The sequence below is a fragment of the Oncorhynchus nerka genome, linkage group LG20 (genome assembly GCF_034236695.1).
Source record: "Oncorhynchus nerka isolate Pitt River linkage group LG20, Oner_Uvic_2.0, whole genome shotgun sequence".
Taxonomy (NCBI): domain Eukaryota; kingdom Metazoa; phylum Chordata; class Actinopteri; order Salmoniformes; family Salmonidae; genus Oncorhynchus; species Oncorhynchus nerka.
The window spans coordinates 74,927,957-74,944,953 of record NC_088415.1 but is presented as its reverse complement, the minus strand read 5'-3'; the positions used below and the strand labels follow the sequence as shown (position 1 = coordinate 74,944,953).

Below are 16,997 nucleotides of genomic sequence, written 5' to 3'. Positions count from 1 at the left end.
CTGTAATCTGTGCAGTCTGTTGAGGTTTTAGAAAGGCTAAGATGCTGCTTCTTCAGAGAAATATATCCCTAAGAATATATGTAAATCTGAATGTCTGCTCTTATGGCAAAAGGCTGTGGAATGATGGGTAAAAACTTAGATAAAAACTCCGGTTTATTTTGGGTGCCCTTTTGTTGGTAGGATATTCCCTATGCCGCTCTATACACATTGCACGTTATTGAGCTGCATATTTATGGGATTCTAGAGAGACTCAGACATGCTTTATGTAAAGAGATCATCAACATGGGAATGTGGAAATAAACCATGATGCCGGGTGTGATGTTGACCTGACATCAGTGGAGGCTGGTGAGGGGAGGACGGCTCATAATAATGGCTGGAATGGAATGGCATCAAACACGTGTTTGATACCACTCCATTCCAGCCATTACACACCATCATTATGAGCCGTCCTCCTCTCACCAGCCTCCACTGCCTGACGTGCACTGGCACAGACCCTTATTGATTATCCCTTACGTATTCCATTGATGTGTATATGTACAAAAAAGTATGAGGACGCACACCAGAAATAGTTAGAGAAGTGCCAACTCAACAAAAAATGTAAGGAAGTCTCATGCACTACATGCTCTCAATCATTTAAATGGGCAAACACCAATGTTTCGGTACCAAAGTTTTGTGGACATATAACCAGCAATTATTATTATATTAAACAGTATATTATTGAATATAAGTAGTCTCTAGGTAGTCTCTAGGTCCCCTGCATACAGTATCTCTGTAATATTGTGTGTGTTTTCAGGAGGTTGGCCAAATCCACTCTCCTGTTGATCCCTCTGTTTGGCATCCATTATGTTGTCTTTGTGTCTCTCAATGAATCCATGGTAGATTACAAAATCTTCTTTGACCTCGCTATCGGATCCTTTCAGGTAAAACGGATCATTTTTGCATAATTTAATCATAATATCTTCTGGCTATATTTGGCAGTTTTGTTGGGAATTGTTTGTTTTAGGTTGTCTCTCATTTACGGGATTTTCTGTTGATGGTCTATTGGCAGGGCCTGGTGGTTGTCATCCTGTACTGTTTCTTAAACAGTGAGGTAAGCCGTTGTCTTTAAGCTCTTGACTTAATTGTTGTTTCTTTTTTTTCTGGAATTAAAGGGTTGCCTTGGGGACTAATGGCTCAATGAGGAAGACAAATAGCAGTGTTAATGATTAGTGAATCAGTGTTGACAGTGTCTTCCTTGGGTCAATTTGGGAAGAAAAGTGGGGGCTTTGATGAAAGCTATTTTGGAAAACAAGGTTTTAACTGATTTAAGATATTTTTTTACAGTCTAATTAGGGAGGTCTTTTATTAGAAGTTGATAAACATTGACATTTTAAATGTTGTCTGCTTCATTTTCATTGTAGTAAATCAACGAGGACAGGATTATATTGAAACATTATATAGTATTGCTATGAATTGACAGATGTTGACTAGTTTTCGCTTTGTGCTAAGAGATTTATCTTCCTACTTCAGGTTCAAGGGGAACTGAAGAGAAAATGGCAGAGTATATGCCTCAACTGCCATATGGCCAGAAACTACACCCAGCACAACACCTCAGCCTCCAGAAACGGCTCAGAGAACATGGCTCAGTTCCAACGTAACTGTCGGGCCCAGTCCTTCCTGCAGACCGAGACTACTGTACTGTGAGGGCTGCGGGTAAAGAGGCATCTGTCTCCATTAAAACGCTATAAAACTCTGCTATTGGCCTAAATACACACTACAGCAAGCATAGGCTACAGTTGTGGGCACTAAAAAGTTAGGTTGGCCCACAGTATTGGCAGAACAATTACGGAAATGGCTTTAGGATCTTCTAATGAGTCTATCTATGTCTATTAAACCTGTACCCTTTATTGTGCCTGCAACTTATGGCAGATGTCATAACAGGGTATTTTTAACAGATATGAATAAATTGGTCTTTCTGCAGTAATGCCAATGTTTTTAAGTCATTGGTTAGTTTAAATAAACCTTTCATTAAACGATGCCAGGGTGAAGTGCTGTGCATGGCTAGTATACTTCTCCCTCTTCCTCTCTCTTTCCCTCTCCCTCTTCCTCTCTCTTTCCCTCTTCCTCTCCCTCTGTGGTGAAATGGATTTCACACTGTGCATAATGAAATGACCTCATGCAGCCCTCCACCCATGTGTTCTGACACTAGTCTAAATGAACAATGTCTTTCAAGTTAATATCTGAGTCTCAAATGGCACCCTATTTCCTATATAGTGCACCACTTTTGACCAAAGCCCTATGGACCCTGGTCAAAAGTAATGCACTAAACAGGGAATAGGGTGCCATTTGGGACATTGACACTATCGTTTGAGTCATTTGTGATGACTTTCAGAGTGAAAAGAACTAAAGGGTAAGAGATTTATGGATTCAAATTAACAATGGTTTCATCTTGACCGTCAAACATTGTATCTACTTTCGTAAATGTAAAACAACTGTAGCATAGATTTAGTTTTCTTCATGGTTCATTTGCTGTTTAAACAATTAAGCAATGGGTTGTCGAACTGAACTGGGGTTCTAGTAGATCTAATTTTGTAAAACATGATTACAAGGAGACTAGGATTGTCATGGCAAAGATGTATAGATATACAGTATGTACATTTGACATGTTGCTTTGTATTACCGTCGAGAGGATTAAAATGGATATAGAGACTTAAATGAGATAGTTGAGAACAAGTACAATATGAGCAGGTAGGAGAGGAGATGAATTGTAAAGGACCATTGTGTATATTAGAGGGTCTATTGACCTACTGCAAAGTCTAAAGTACTGGTATGTCATTTTTGCTAAGATATTACTCAGCATTATTTTCTGCAAAGACACCATGAATGTCATACCACAACATGATTGATGAACAATCTCTTGTTAGTATTGTATCATGAATGTAATTTTCCTCTTTATCTTTTACAGTATGTTATGCTTTTGTGTGTGTTCATTCCTCACTAAGACAACCAACCAAAGCCATCTCTGTTGTAAGTTATGTAAGTCGCTCTGGATAAGAGCGTCTGCTAAATGACTTAAATGTAAATGTATGTACCTATCCTGTCTATTTAAATTTTAACTCAAGGTATGAGTTCTGTGGTAGATCCATGCTCCTGTCTGGACTGCTATACACACATCCATCCGGCTGAACAAACTGACCCTGAACCAGACCGGGATTTCAGGTGCTTCGTGTAGATATGGAAGACAGATAGGAAATGACTGCTGATTACCTCACAAAGGTGTTTCCACTGACAAGGTGACAATGTTTAGACTTGAGGTCATATGAGAAGGAGACCTAAGCTCCAACACGGTCATCTTTTGTGTTTCCTAGAAAAATCCGCCCAAATGTACTATTATTCCCTGATCTCCGAAGACATTTCAAATGTTGAGCGAACTCATGTATTTGCCATGTAGAAATCTGCCAGGATTGTGTTTTTTGCATGTTTGTCATTGATGTAGTCAATCAAAATGTTAACAGTGCCTAATACTTTCTATTTCATCTTAGAGTTATTTTATTCTACATTCTGTTGCTGTCTCCTTCCCAAATGGCACAATATCCCCTACATGGTGCACTACTTTGACCCTCTCTGGTCAAAAGTAGTGGACAATATAGGGAATAGGGTGCCATGTAGGGTGCATCCTATGTGTATATTAAAGATCCAAGGAGATGGAGAAGTGGAGTAATGTCATAGCTACCACAGTTAATGTGTTCATTTTGTGAACATTAGTGATGTATCCTTGTATTGATGAGCCTGAACACCAGTCTGTTTGTGTTTTCATGCCAAGTGTCATGCACATTGTCATTGGCTTTACATGGACCGCCATGGAGTTGGCAAGAGCATAAACAGATCTGGAACCAGGCTATGTATTGATGTCCTTATGAGAACAAAATGTATTTTTGCCTTCATGGTCAAGAGATATTTCCATTAGCTGATTTCTCACCGCTATACAGTGGACATGCTCTAACACTTTTATATATTAGCAACATGCTTTCGAATGATGCTTTGTTTAATGTCTGGGTATGTATGTTATGAGCACATGATGAATAAACTTGACCTTCAATATTTAATCTTTTCATGACTTACATATTGATGAGACTAGTTCTTAAATAAATGTTATTATTGTACAGTATAAATGTTCTCTGATTAAACCTCGGCCCTTTTGCTGGTTCATAGATGGTGTACTGTCAGAGCTCCAGCTTACTTTAGTTTCCAGGACTGCATTCCAAATAGAACCCTATTTCCCTTATTGTGCGTCAAGGTAGTGCACTATTTTTGGAACAGGGTGCCAATTGGGACGCAAGCCAGGATTCGGGGACGCTAGCTGAACGTGTCGCTGACTCTGAGATGAGGCGCTGTGATGATCTGAGCTGACAGAGCTGCTCCGGGGCGGAGGCAGCAGCACTAATTGGAAGAGAAGATGCTGTCCAAGAAAGAAACAACCTCTGATCCACACTGGAGTCACTATTTCTCTACACACCCTGATTGTATTCTTGCATTTGGGATATGAGTGGATGGGATATGTGAATGAGTGGGTTTAATTACTTCTTCAAAAGGAGAATGGGTTCATTCTGGGACAATATTTTGGCAAAATATCTGTGTCAAAGCTTTAATGAAGACTGAGAGGCCTCAGGCCAAATATCATTATTAGCATACATTTGAGCCACATATGGAGACCTCTAACCTTAAAGGTCAAATGTAAACTCATAACAGTGAGCTCGTACTGGAGAAACTGGATAGAAAAATGTAATGGGTGGAGCGGAGCACGTTTCTGCTCTTTTTCCTTTGTGACCGTCAGTCTAAAAGTTATCTTCTTGTTGTACTTCATCCTCAAAGCTGTTGAGAAGCCTCTTTACAGCTTGAGTGAACCTCCCACATTACTGGCTACACTCAAGGATGTCGAGCAGCAGAGACAAAACAAGAGGCTCCTCAGCAATTATTGCAAACAGGTAATGTACAGTTGGATTTGGAAGTTTACATACACCTTAGCCAAAAACATTTAAACGACATTTTTCACAATTACAGACATTTAATCCTAGTAAAAATGTCCTGTCTTAGGTCAGTTAGGATCACCACTTTATTTTACGAATGTAAAATGTCAGAATAATAGTAGAGAGAATGATTTATTTCCACTTTAATTTCTTTCATCACATTCCCAGTGGGTCAGAAGTTTACATACATTCAATTAGTATTTGGTAGCGTTGCCTTTAAATAGTTTAACTTGGGTAAAACTTTTCAGGTAGCCTTCCACAAGCTTCCCACAGAGCTGATGTAACTGAGTCAGGTTGGTAGGCCTCCTTACTCGCACACACTTTTCAGTTCAGCCCATATATTTTCTATAGGTTTAAGGTCAGGGCTTTGTGATGGCCACTCCAATACCTTGACTTTGTTGACCTCAAGCCATTTTGCCACAACTTTGGTAGTATGCTTATGGTCATTGTCCATTTGGAAGACCCATTTGGGACCAAGCTTTATCTTCCTGACTGATGTCCTGAGATGTTGTTTCAATATATCCACATCATTTTCCTCCCTCACGTTGCCATCTATTTTTGAAGTGCACCAGTCCCTCCTGCAGCAAAGCACCCCCACAACATGATGCTTCCACTCCCCTGCTTTATGGTTGGGATGGAGTTCTCCGGCTTGCAAGCCTCCCCCTTTTTCCTCCAAACATAACGCTGGTCATTATGGCCAAACAGTTCTTTTTTTGTTTCATCAGACCAGAGGACATTTCTCCAAAAAGTACGATATTTGTCCCCATGTGCCGTTGCAAACCGTAGTCCGGCTTTTTATGGCGGTTTTGGAGCAGTGGCTTCTTCCTTGCTGAGCGGCCTTTCAGGTTATGACAACATAGGACCTGTTTTGCTGTGAATATAGATACTTTTGTACCTGTTGCCTGCAGCATTTTCACAAGGTCCTTTGCTGTTGTTCTGGGATTGATCTGCACTTTTTGCACCAAAGTACGTTATTCTCTAGGAGACAGAACGCGTCTCCTTCCTGAGCGGTATGACGGCTGCGTGGTCCTATGGTGTTTATACTTGCGTACTATTGTTTGTACAGATGAACGTGGTACCTTCAGGCATTTGGAAATTGTTCCCAAGGATGAACCAGACTTGTGGAGGTCTACAATTTTTTTCTGAGGTTTTGGCTGATTTCTTTTGATTTTCCCATGATGTCAAGCAAAGAGGCACTGAGTTTGAAGGTAGGCCTTGAAATACATCCACAGGTACACCTCCAATTGACTCAAATGATGTCACTTAGCCTATCAGAAGCTTCTAAAGCTTTACCTAATTTTCCAAGTTGTTTAAAGGCACAGTCAATTTAGTGTATGTAAACTTCTGACCCACTGGAATTGTGATATAGTGAATGAAAAGTTAAATAATCTGTCTGTAAACAATTGTTGGAAAAATGACTTGTGTCATGCACAAAGTAGATGTCCTAACCGACTTGCCAAAACTATAGCTTGTTAACAAGAAATTTATGGAGTGGTTGAAAAACGAGTTTAAATGACTCCAACCTAAGTGTATGTAAACTTCCTACTTCAACTGTAAGAGGGGGAGGTGGCAAATACCATCACTCAAGCTTATCTGCACTTGAGGAACAATATTATGGGGATTACCACCAATATGGATGTTTTATTTCATCCTCTTCAAACAAACTCAAATTCACAGACAAATTCCACTCACTTAGAAAGTTGATTCTCAACTGCAGTCACAAGTTCCCTTCACTTAGAAAGTACTGTGCTGTTCATAGTTCCAATATGGATGTTTTATGTTAAATAAGATATGTCATTAAATGTATATGAATGTTGTTTAATTACCTGCATTTGGGTCACTGACAAAAATGTGTGTATTTTGGTTACTCCAAAGGGAAAATAATACTGTATTACAGATGATGGAATTGCCCACTTTAATTAGTTGTAAAACTATTCTTAAACATGACAAAAATGAACAGATGAATGCCACTGCAGAAGGCCATTTGTTAGGTAATATTCACCTGGACCTGTCTAGATAATTGATTCCCCATAACTTGCCGGCTGTAGTCTCTGACTCAGTCCCAACATGCTTGAGGGGTCAGTTCATTTCTTTGAAAAACACCAGCCAATGAGTTCACTGCTGACATTTAGAACATATTTTGATCATGGCAACCAACATTTCTCAAATGGCTGTAATGCAACAGAGGGTTGGATGTCCACGGGTGCGTCCCATAGGGACAATGTGTTGGCGACGGAAGGCAGCCGTCTTATCGGCTCTTACTCTACCTCAGGCGAAAATAGCATGGTTGACTATCTCATGATAAGCTGTAGACAACACTATCTACCTAGAGAGTTTTCATCTGTATTTGTCGTAGCTGTCTACATACCACCACAGATCTATGTTGTCACTAAATCCACACTGAATGAGCTGTATACCGCCATAAGCAAACAGGAAAACGCTCATCCAGAGGCGGTGCTCCTAGTGGCTGGGGACTCGTACTACATGTTCGTCGAATGTGGCAGGGCCTGCAAACTATTACAGACTACAAAGAGAAGCACAGCCGGGAGCTGCCCAGTGACACAAGCCTACCAGATGAGGTAAATAACTTCTATGCTGGCTTCGAGGCAAGTAACACTGAAGCATGCATGAGCGCATCAGCTGTTCCGGACAACTGTGTGATCACGCTCTCCGCAGCCGATGTGAGTAAGACCTTTAAACAGGTCAAAATTCACAAGCGGCAGGGCCAGATGGATTACGAGGATGTGTACAACGAGCATACGCTGACCAACTGGCAAGTGTCTTCACTGACATTTCCCTGTCTGAGTCTGTAATTTCAACATGTTTCAAGCAGACCACCATAGTCCCTGTGCCCAAGAACACTAAGGCAACCTGCCTAAATGACTACAGACCTGTAGCACTCACGTCCGTAACCATGAAATACTTTGAAAGGCTGGTCATGGCTCACATCAACACCATTATCCCAGAAACACTAGACCCACTATAATTTGCATACCACACCAACAGATCCACAGATAATGCAATCTCTATTGCACCACACTGCCCTTTCGCACCTGGACAAAAGAAACACCTATGTGAGAATGCTATTCATTGAATACAGCTCAGCGTTCAACACCATAGTGCCCTCAAAGCTCATCACTTTTTATTTTACCTTTATTTAACCAGGCAAGTCAGTTAAGAACAAATTCTTATTTTCATTGAAGGAACACTGGGTTAACTGCCTTGTTCAGGGGCAGAATTACAGATTTTTACCTTGTCAGCTCAGGGATTCGATCTTGCAACATTTCGGTTACTAGTCCAACGCTCTAACCACTAGGTGACCCTGCCGCCCCATCACTAAGCTAAGGACCCTGGGACTAAACACCTCCCTCTGCAACTGGATCCTGGACTGGCCGTCCCCAGGTGGTAAGGGTAGGTAACAACACATCCGCCATGCTGATCCTCAACACGGGGGCCCCTCAGCGGTGCGTGCTCAGTCCCCTCCTGTACTCCCTGTTCACTAATGACTGCACAGCCAGGCACAACTCCAACACCATCATTAACTTTGCCTGATCACCAACAACGATGAGACAGCCTATAGGGAGGAGGTCAGAGACCTGACAGTGTGGTGCCAGGACAACAACCTCTCCTTCAACGTGATCAAGACAAAGGAGATGATTGTCGACTACAGGAAAAGGAGGACTGAGCACACCCCCATTCTCATCAACTGGGCTGCAGTGGAGCAGGTTGAGAGCTTCAAGTTCCTTGACGTCCACATCACCAACAAACTAACATAGTCCAAGCACACCAAGACAGTCGTGAAGAGGGCATGACAAAACCTATTCCACCTCAGGAGACTGAAAAGATTTGTCATGGGTCCTCAGATCCTCAAAAGGTTTTACAGCTGTACCATAGAGAGCATCCTGACAGGTTGCCTGGTATGGTAACTGACAGGTTGCCTGGTATGGTAACTGATCGGCCTCCGACCGCAAGCCACTACAGAGGGTAGTGCGTAGGGCCCAGTACATCACTGGGGCCAAGCTTTCTGCCATCCAGGACCTCTATACCAGGCGTTGTTAGAAGAAGGCCCTAAAAAAGGTCAAGGACTCCAGCCACCCTAGTCATATACTGTTTTCCCTGCTACCGCAAGGCAAGCAGTACCAGAGCGCCAAATCTAGGTCCAAGAGGCTCCCCCAAGCCATGAGGCTCCTGAACAGCTAATCAAATGGCTGTACAGACTATTTGCATTGCCCCCCCGGAACACTGCTGCTACTCACTGTTATATCTATGTATATTCACTTTAATAACACTACCTACATGTACATATTATCTCAACACCATCTCCCCCGCACATTGACTCTGTACCGGTACCCCCTGTATATAGCCCCGCAATTGTTATTTACTGCTGCTCTTTAATCATTTGTGATTCTTCTCATACTTTTTTTGTTGTATTTTCTTAAAACTGCATTGTTGGTTAAGGGCTTGTAAGTAAGCATTTCACTGTAAGGTCTACACCTGTTGTATTCAGCGCATGCAACAAATCAAATTTGACTTGATTTGATAGGGCTCTCTGGTCAAATGTAATGCACTACGTAGGGAATAGGTTGCCATTTTGGGACGCATCCTATGCAATGGATCTCAACACATTATACCAGTCCATTCCCTCCATTCGTTCTATAGAAATGAGCAGGAACATAAGCATCCCTGTGCAACTGAGGAGACTTTATGGAAATATCATTGCATAACAATACAGTGGGGCAAAAAAGTATTTAGTCAGCCACCAATTGTGCAAGTTCTCCCACTTAAAAAGATGAGAGAGGCCTGTAATTTTCATCATAGGTACACTTCAACTATGACAGACAAAATGACGAAAAAAAATCCAGAAAATCACATTGTAGGATTTTTAATGAATTTATTTGCAAATTATGGTGGAAAATAAGTATTTGGTCACCTACAAACAAGCAAGATTTCTGGCTCTCACAGACCTGTAACTTATTCTTTAACTTGTTGAGGACGTGGTACCGAAGTGGGGACCACAATCAGCAGAAATGCTCAAGAGCGCCACCATAGAGGTTGATAAACCTCAAACTTTCATTAAAATTGACATACAATATACTGAATTAAAGCTACACTCGTTGTGAATCTATCGACCAAGTCAGATTTGTGAAATGCTTTTCGGGGAAAGCATGAGAAGCTATTATCTGATACCATGCACCCTCAAAATACTGCACCGTCACCTAAAACTACAGATTTTGCGTTAGCTGTCGCAAACGAAAACGCTGAAATAAAATATAAAACATTCATTACCTTTGACGAGCTTCTTTCTTGGCACTCCTAGATGTCCCATAAACATCATTTAGGGTCTTTTTTCGATTAAATCGGTCCATATATAGCCTAGATATCGAACTACGACTCCGTCGCGAGTAAAGAAAAAAAATTAGCATTTCATAACGTACCGTAATTTTTTTAAATTCAAAAAGTCGACGATAAACTTTCACAAAACACTTCGAAATACTTTTGTAATGCAACTTTAGGTATTAGTACACGTTAATAAGCGATAAAATTCCTCAGGAGGCGATGTGGAATGATTAGCTTGTCTGTGGAGAAAATGCTGTCTTGAAAAGGTCGAACCAAAATCTGGGCGGGGACAGTAGGAAAGGAGTTCCCTTATTTCGGTTAGACCAAGAATCAATTGCGCAACAAATGACGTGACTCTAGACAACCTGGGGAAGCTGTAGCCAATGAAAACTCGGCTCTATGTAATTCTGTTCGCTTTTAACAATTGCCTGTAGTCGCGGAAGAATATATTTTTCCATTTTCAGTGAACAGATTTTCATGCACTATTCGATGAAACGCACGTTCTGTAAATGCCACAGGCGTGATTTAAACAGTTTTGGAAACGTCTGAGTGTTTTCTATCCACACACACTAATCATATGCATATACTATATTCCTGGCATGAATAGCAGGGCGCTGAAATGTTGCGCGGTTTTTAACAAAAAGCTGCGAAAATCTGCTTGAATTCTGAACATCCCTAAGAGGTTTTAAGAGGCTCCTCTGTCCTCCACTCGTTACCTGTATTAATGGCACCTGTTTGAACTTGTTATCAGTATAAAAGACACCTGTCCACAACCTCAAACAGTCACACTCCAAACAAAGAGAGCTGGGACCAAAGTAACAAAGCCTACCATCAGTAACACACTACGCCGCCAGGGACTCAAATCATGCAGTGCCAGACGCGTCCCCCTGCTTAAGCCAGTACATGTCCAGGCCCGACTGAAGTTTGCTAGAGAGCATTTGGATGATCCAGAAGAAGATTGGGGGGGAATGTCATATGGTCAGATGAAACCAAAATATAACTTTTTGGTAAAAACTCAACTCGTCATGTTTGGAGGACAAAGAATGCTGAGTTGCAGCCAAAGAACACCATACCTACTGTGAAGCATGGGGGTGGAAATATCATGCTTTGGGGCTGTTTTTCTGCAAAGGGACCAGGACGACTGATCCGTGTAAAGGAAAGAATGAATGGGGCCATGTATCGTGAGATTTTGAGTGAAAACCTCATTCCATCAGCAAGGGCATTGCAGATGAAACGTGGCTGGGTTTTTCAGCATGACAATGATCCCAAACACACCGCCCGGGCAATGAAGGAGTGGCTTCGTAAGAAGCATTTCAAGGTCCTGGAGTGGCCTAGCCAGTCTCCAGATCTCAACCCCATAGAAAATCTTTGGAGGGAGTTGAAAGTCCGTGTTGCCCAGCAACAGCCCCAAAACATCACTGCTCTAGAGGAGATCTGCATGGAGGAATGGGCCAAAATAGTATTGAGAGTACTTATTTTTTGAGTACTTATTTTCCACCATAATTTGCAAATAAATGTGATTTTCTGAAAAAAAATCTAATTTTGTCTGTATATCTGCTCACTTTGCTTATGCAGGGGTGGAATTTGGGAAAAATTACTCTGAAAACCTATAACTGTAAAACACCAGGAATCCAGCAAAACCTTTACATTTCATCCCTGCATCTACAGTATAATTAAGCAATAAGGCCAGAGAGGGTGGGCTATATGGCCAATATACCACGGCTAAGAGCTGTTCTTATAAGCACGACGCAAAGCGGAGTGCCTGGATACAGCCCTTAGCCGTGGTATATTGCCCATATATCAAAAACCCCTGAGGTGCCTTATTGATATTACTGGTTATGAATGTAATTAGAACAGTAAAAATACATGTTTTGTCATACCCATGGTATTTGGTCTGATATACCACAGCTGTCAGCCAATCAGCATGCAGGGCTCAAACCACCCAGTTAAAAATATACAGTATACTATTATGTCAAGAAATTGGAATTAGGCTTTACTCATGGGCCAGGTTATGAGAAATGGGCAAGTGCCTTGTCATTTTGGTCAGAAATCCTGATGCAATAGCTAGAAGAAATAAAAAACATGATATCTACCCAAACCACTCCAAGCCTTTTTAGCTGCTGCTGACACAAAAGTGGCTGATTGCCCTGATGGACAGATTCATATCATATTTATTTATAGTATTACAATCCTCCTCATTAGGCCATAGCGACGGTAAGTGTTTACATATTGATGGGTTCAGTCAAAAAGCAGATTAGAATGTCTAAGTCCCAAATGGCAACCTATTCCTTAACAAGGTGCACTTGATCAGGGCCCATAAGGCTCTCGTCAAACGTAGTGCACAATGTAGTGATTAGAATTGGGGATGCAGACAATCTCTTTCCACATAAGGGAAGTAAGCCTAGCCTATAATCTGTGCTGTAGGTTTGTTGTTCAGGCTGCAAACACACAGAGTAAATTAACTGAACATATCAACACAGCTTATCACAGAACTATTAAAGAGCTGTCCCCTGCGTTTGCTTTTCATGTATCAGACAAACAAGCTAAAATAAATTGTAATTCTGAAAAGTGTTTTCAGAACGTTAAGGAATCTCTGATGTTGATGCCTTTGATTTTAAATATATGCCTTACAGTACAAAGTTGATAACGTGAAATCTTACTCTCCTACATTGATAATTTAGAAGTATAATTGTGCATGACAAATTACACAAGGTTTAAATTAGTTCTTGTCCTAATAGTTGAATTATTGAAAATACATTTCATATTTCTTAACACCCTTTTGCGAGTGACTCATATGGTCCTTTTAAATATGGCTCTGGTCCTTTTGGATGGAATATACTAATGTAAATATAATTGACATATACATGTGTAGGATCTTAATTTTAACCAGTTTGCTACAGCAGGAAAATAATCCAGGAAATGTGAATTATTATGTGGATTATAATTGAAGGACATTTTTGTAGCGATTGATACATTTTTGCAGGGAAAATGAAGTCTGATATTTCAAAGTGGAAATGACAAACTTCAGAATCCTTTTTAAACCTAAAATACACTGCACGTTGAAAATGTCCTTAATTGTAGGAAGGTTCTCCTGCAACAGGGTGATCAAATTAAGATCCTACATCTGTATGAGTTAATTGGCTTCCATTACACCCCCACAATCCATTTATCCATGAGCAGAAAGAGGTGGGGTGTACAGAGCTATGATGTCCCTTTATACCTGTTGAGTATACTTCATAGATACCGAGCCACAGAGGGACTTCATCAGACACTGTGGTTGAGGCTAAAATGACACCCTACTCCCTATATAGTGCACTACTTTTGACCAGGGCCCAAAGGATTCTGAATGAGGTAGATAATAATGCCATATGGGACACAGACAATATATCTGGGGGGGTTGGGGAAATTCTTGGAAATCAGATGTGCCAACGCGAAACTGCGGGAGTCCTCTGTATATTGTGTCATGTTTGCTTTGCTAATAATCACTGGGGGACAAGCTGAACGTAGAACCATGGAGAAGTAATGCTTATTCAGATCTATGTAATACATCACACACACCTGGAGTTGGGTTGGCTGAGTTTCCCTCAGCACTAGGATTAATTCAATTAAAGGGCAATGGTTTTTGTGTTCGTGCCATTCCTGACTTTGATGTCTTCAGCAAAGAGGAGAAAATTAACTCCCTCTGCCTTTATTGGTGCTTTCTTTATCACTGCTGATACCAAGGGGATGTAGTCTGTATTTCAAATGGCACCCTATTTCCTATGCAGTGCACTACTTTTGACCAGGGCCCATAGGGGTCTGGTCAAAAGTAGTGCACTATTGAGGGAATAGGTTGCCATTTGGGACGTGGATGTGGATGTCTTCATAGGTGCAAAATCTTTCTAGCCTTGATAGGACTCTCTCTCTTCCTAGATACGCTCTAGAATTTCCTGATGACTTTCCTACCTTTTTAATAGGATACTCACTCATTATTGACTTTCTTCCAGGACAACGGATAGCAACCGACCATAGAAAATAGATTTGGAGCTAATATGGTCTGCTCATCATGATCCAGCATTCTTGGTCAACCTTTCCATTTTCTGTGTATATTCCCAAAAAGCACTTTATCTTCACACATTTTATTACCCTTTCGCAACTGCTGCTGTGGAGTTCTGAATCAATAAACATTATATTTTAAAGAGGAAATCAGCAGTCTCTAGATCAAACTTTTTAATTACATGTCAAATGTATTCAGACCCCTTGAATTTTTCCACATCTGGTTACGTTACAGGCTTATTCTAAAATGATTCAATTGTTTTTTCTCCTCATCAATCTAAACACAATAACCCATAACGACAAAGCAAAAAACACATTTTTAGATTTTTTTGACAGAGCTCCAGAGTTCCTCTGTGGAGGTGGGAGAACCTGCCAGAAGGAAAACCATCTCTGCAGCACTCCACCAATCAGGCCTTTATGGTAGAGTGGCCAGACGGAAGCCACTCTTCACTTAAAGGCACATGACAGCCTACTTGGAGTTTGCCAAAAGGCACCTGAAGACTCTCAGACCATAAGAAACAAGATTCTCTGGTCTGATGAAACCAAGATTGAACTCTTTGGCCTGAATGCCAAGCGTCACTTCTAGAGGAAACCTGGCTCCATCCCTACGATGAAGCATGGTGGTGGCAGCATCAATCTGTGGGGATGTTTTTCAGCGGCAGCGACTGGGAGACTAGTCAGGATCGAGGGAAAGATGAATGGAGCAAAGTATCGAGAGATCCTTGATGAAAACCTGCTCCAGAGCGCTCAGGATCTCAGACTGGGGCGAAGGTTCACCTTCCAACAGAACAACGACCCTAAGCACACAGTCAAGACAACACAGGAGTGGCTTCCGGACAAGTGTCTGAATGTCCTTGTGGCCCAGCCAGAGCCTGATGAACCCGATCGAACATCTCTGGAGAGACCTGAAAATAGCTGTGCAGCAACACTCCCAATCCAACCTGACAGAGCTTCAGAGGATCTGTAGAGAAGAATGTGAGAAATTCCCCAAATATACATGTAGGTGTGCCAAGCTAGTAGAGTCATACCCAAGAAGACTTGAGGCTTTAATGGTTGCCAAATGTGCTTCAGCAAAGTACTGAGTAAAGGGCCTGAATACTTATGTAAATGTGATATTGATGTTTTTTTGTTTTTTTGCAAAAATGTTGCTACAATTTCAAAAATATGTTTTTGCTTTGTCAGTATGGGGTATTGTGTGTAGATTGATGAGGGGGGAAAAATAATTGAATCCATTTTAGAACAAGGCTGTAATGTAACAAAATCTGGAAAAAGGTCAAGGGCTCTGAATACTTTCTGAATGCACTGTACCCATTGATTCTTGAAGAATATAACTAATAGATGCCTCATGAGCTTAGTTAAACTGTTGTACCCCATCAAAATTCTAAATATAATCTTGCTTCACTCCAATGTTTGTAAACAAAGTCAATGTTAACAAAGACTGTTTAGCTATTTCCAGTGGTTACATTTCTCCTAGATAGACCGCATGAGAGAGGAATGTACACAACACAACGACGAGAGGGACAGACAGTTTGTGAAAGTATGCTCTTATCTACTTTGAAAAACTAGTAAAATGATTTTGTCAGACAGCTCTGCAGCATACCTAGGCAGGCTGTAAACATACAGGACATCAACTCTGCTTGTTTAGTGAGTACCACATACCTGCTGTGAACTCGGGACCTCTGCCTCGCAAACACGTGCGACCTTTCTCCCTCAAGCGTCTTAGCTGAGGAGTAAGTTTCACACAACCCCATGTGCTACATAATGACAATACAGTATGGGGAGCACAACACGTTAGATGGTCTGTCTGTCTGGCTGGCTGGCTGCTACTGCCTGAGCAGAGATGAGATTATGACTTCAAAGAATGAAAAATAATGAAGTCATCAAATTAAAACACTACTGAAATATTTGATTATTTCATATTAATTTCCTATTTCTCTATTGATGTCAACCCAATGTGGACCTGACAGAGACAATGAAATATTTTCAATGTTTTGGCAATTGAATTCTCACTATTTTTGGGGTTTTGGAATTTCCATTAAAAAGCTCTAAATTAAATTAAATTATTTCATAATGCATTTAATGTGTAAAAAATAATCGATATTGTAATCTAAAGCTTAATGATTTTTTATTATAAACTGGGTGGTTGGAGCCCTGAATGCTGATTAGCTGAAAGCTGTGGTATATCAGACAATTATTTTTACTGCTCTAATTACGTTTATAATCCATTTATAATAACAGTAAGGCACCTCGGGGGTTTGTGGTATATGGCCAATATACCACGGCTAAGGGCTGTATTCAGGCACTCCGCATCGCGTCGTGCATATGAACAGCCCTTAGCCGTGGTATATTGGCTATATATCACATCCCCTCGTGCCGTATGGCTTAAATAATCAAACCGAAACCGAACCACAAGGTTGCAAGTTCAAACCCCTGAGCTGACAAGGTACAAATCTGTCATTCTGCCCCTGAACAGGCAGTTAACCCACTGTTCCTAGGCCGTCATTGAAAATAAGAATTTGTTTTTAACTGACTTGCCTAGTTAAATAAAGGTAAAATAAAATTTTAAAAAGCAATAATCGCTCAACTCTAATTTCTTCAGCCTCATCCCTCAGCTTTTTA

The 16,997-nt window shown here is 40.9% G+C and overlaps 1 protein-coding gene across 1 annotated transcript in view; it reads left to right on the top strand.

The window, feature by feature from the left end:
* Positions 1 to 4,078, top strand: part of LOC115103133 (vasoactive intestinal polypeptide receptor 2-like) — a 42,299-nt gene extending 38,221 nt beyond the window's left edge. Inside the window, exons 11-13 of the mRNA XM_029623812.2 lie at positions 794 to 920; positions 1,049 to 1,090; positions 1,510 to 4,078. Of these exons, the coding sequence (XP_029479672.1) occupies positions 794 to 920; positions 1,049 to 1,090; positions 1,510 to 1,683 (343 nt within the window). The 3' untranslated portion in view covers positions 1,684 to 4,078. The remainder of the gene's footprint in view (positions 1 to 793; positions 921 to 1,048; positions 1,091 to 1,509) is intronic.
* Positions 4,079 to 16,997: the final 12,919 nt, after the last annotated feature.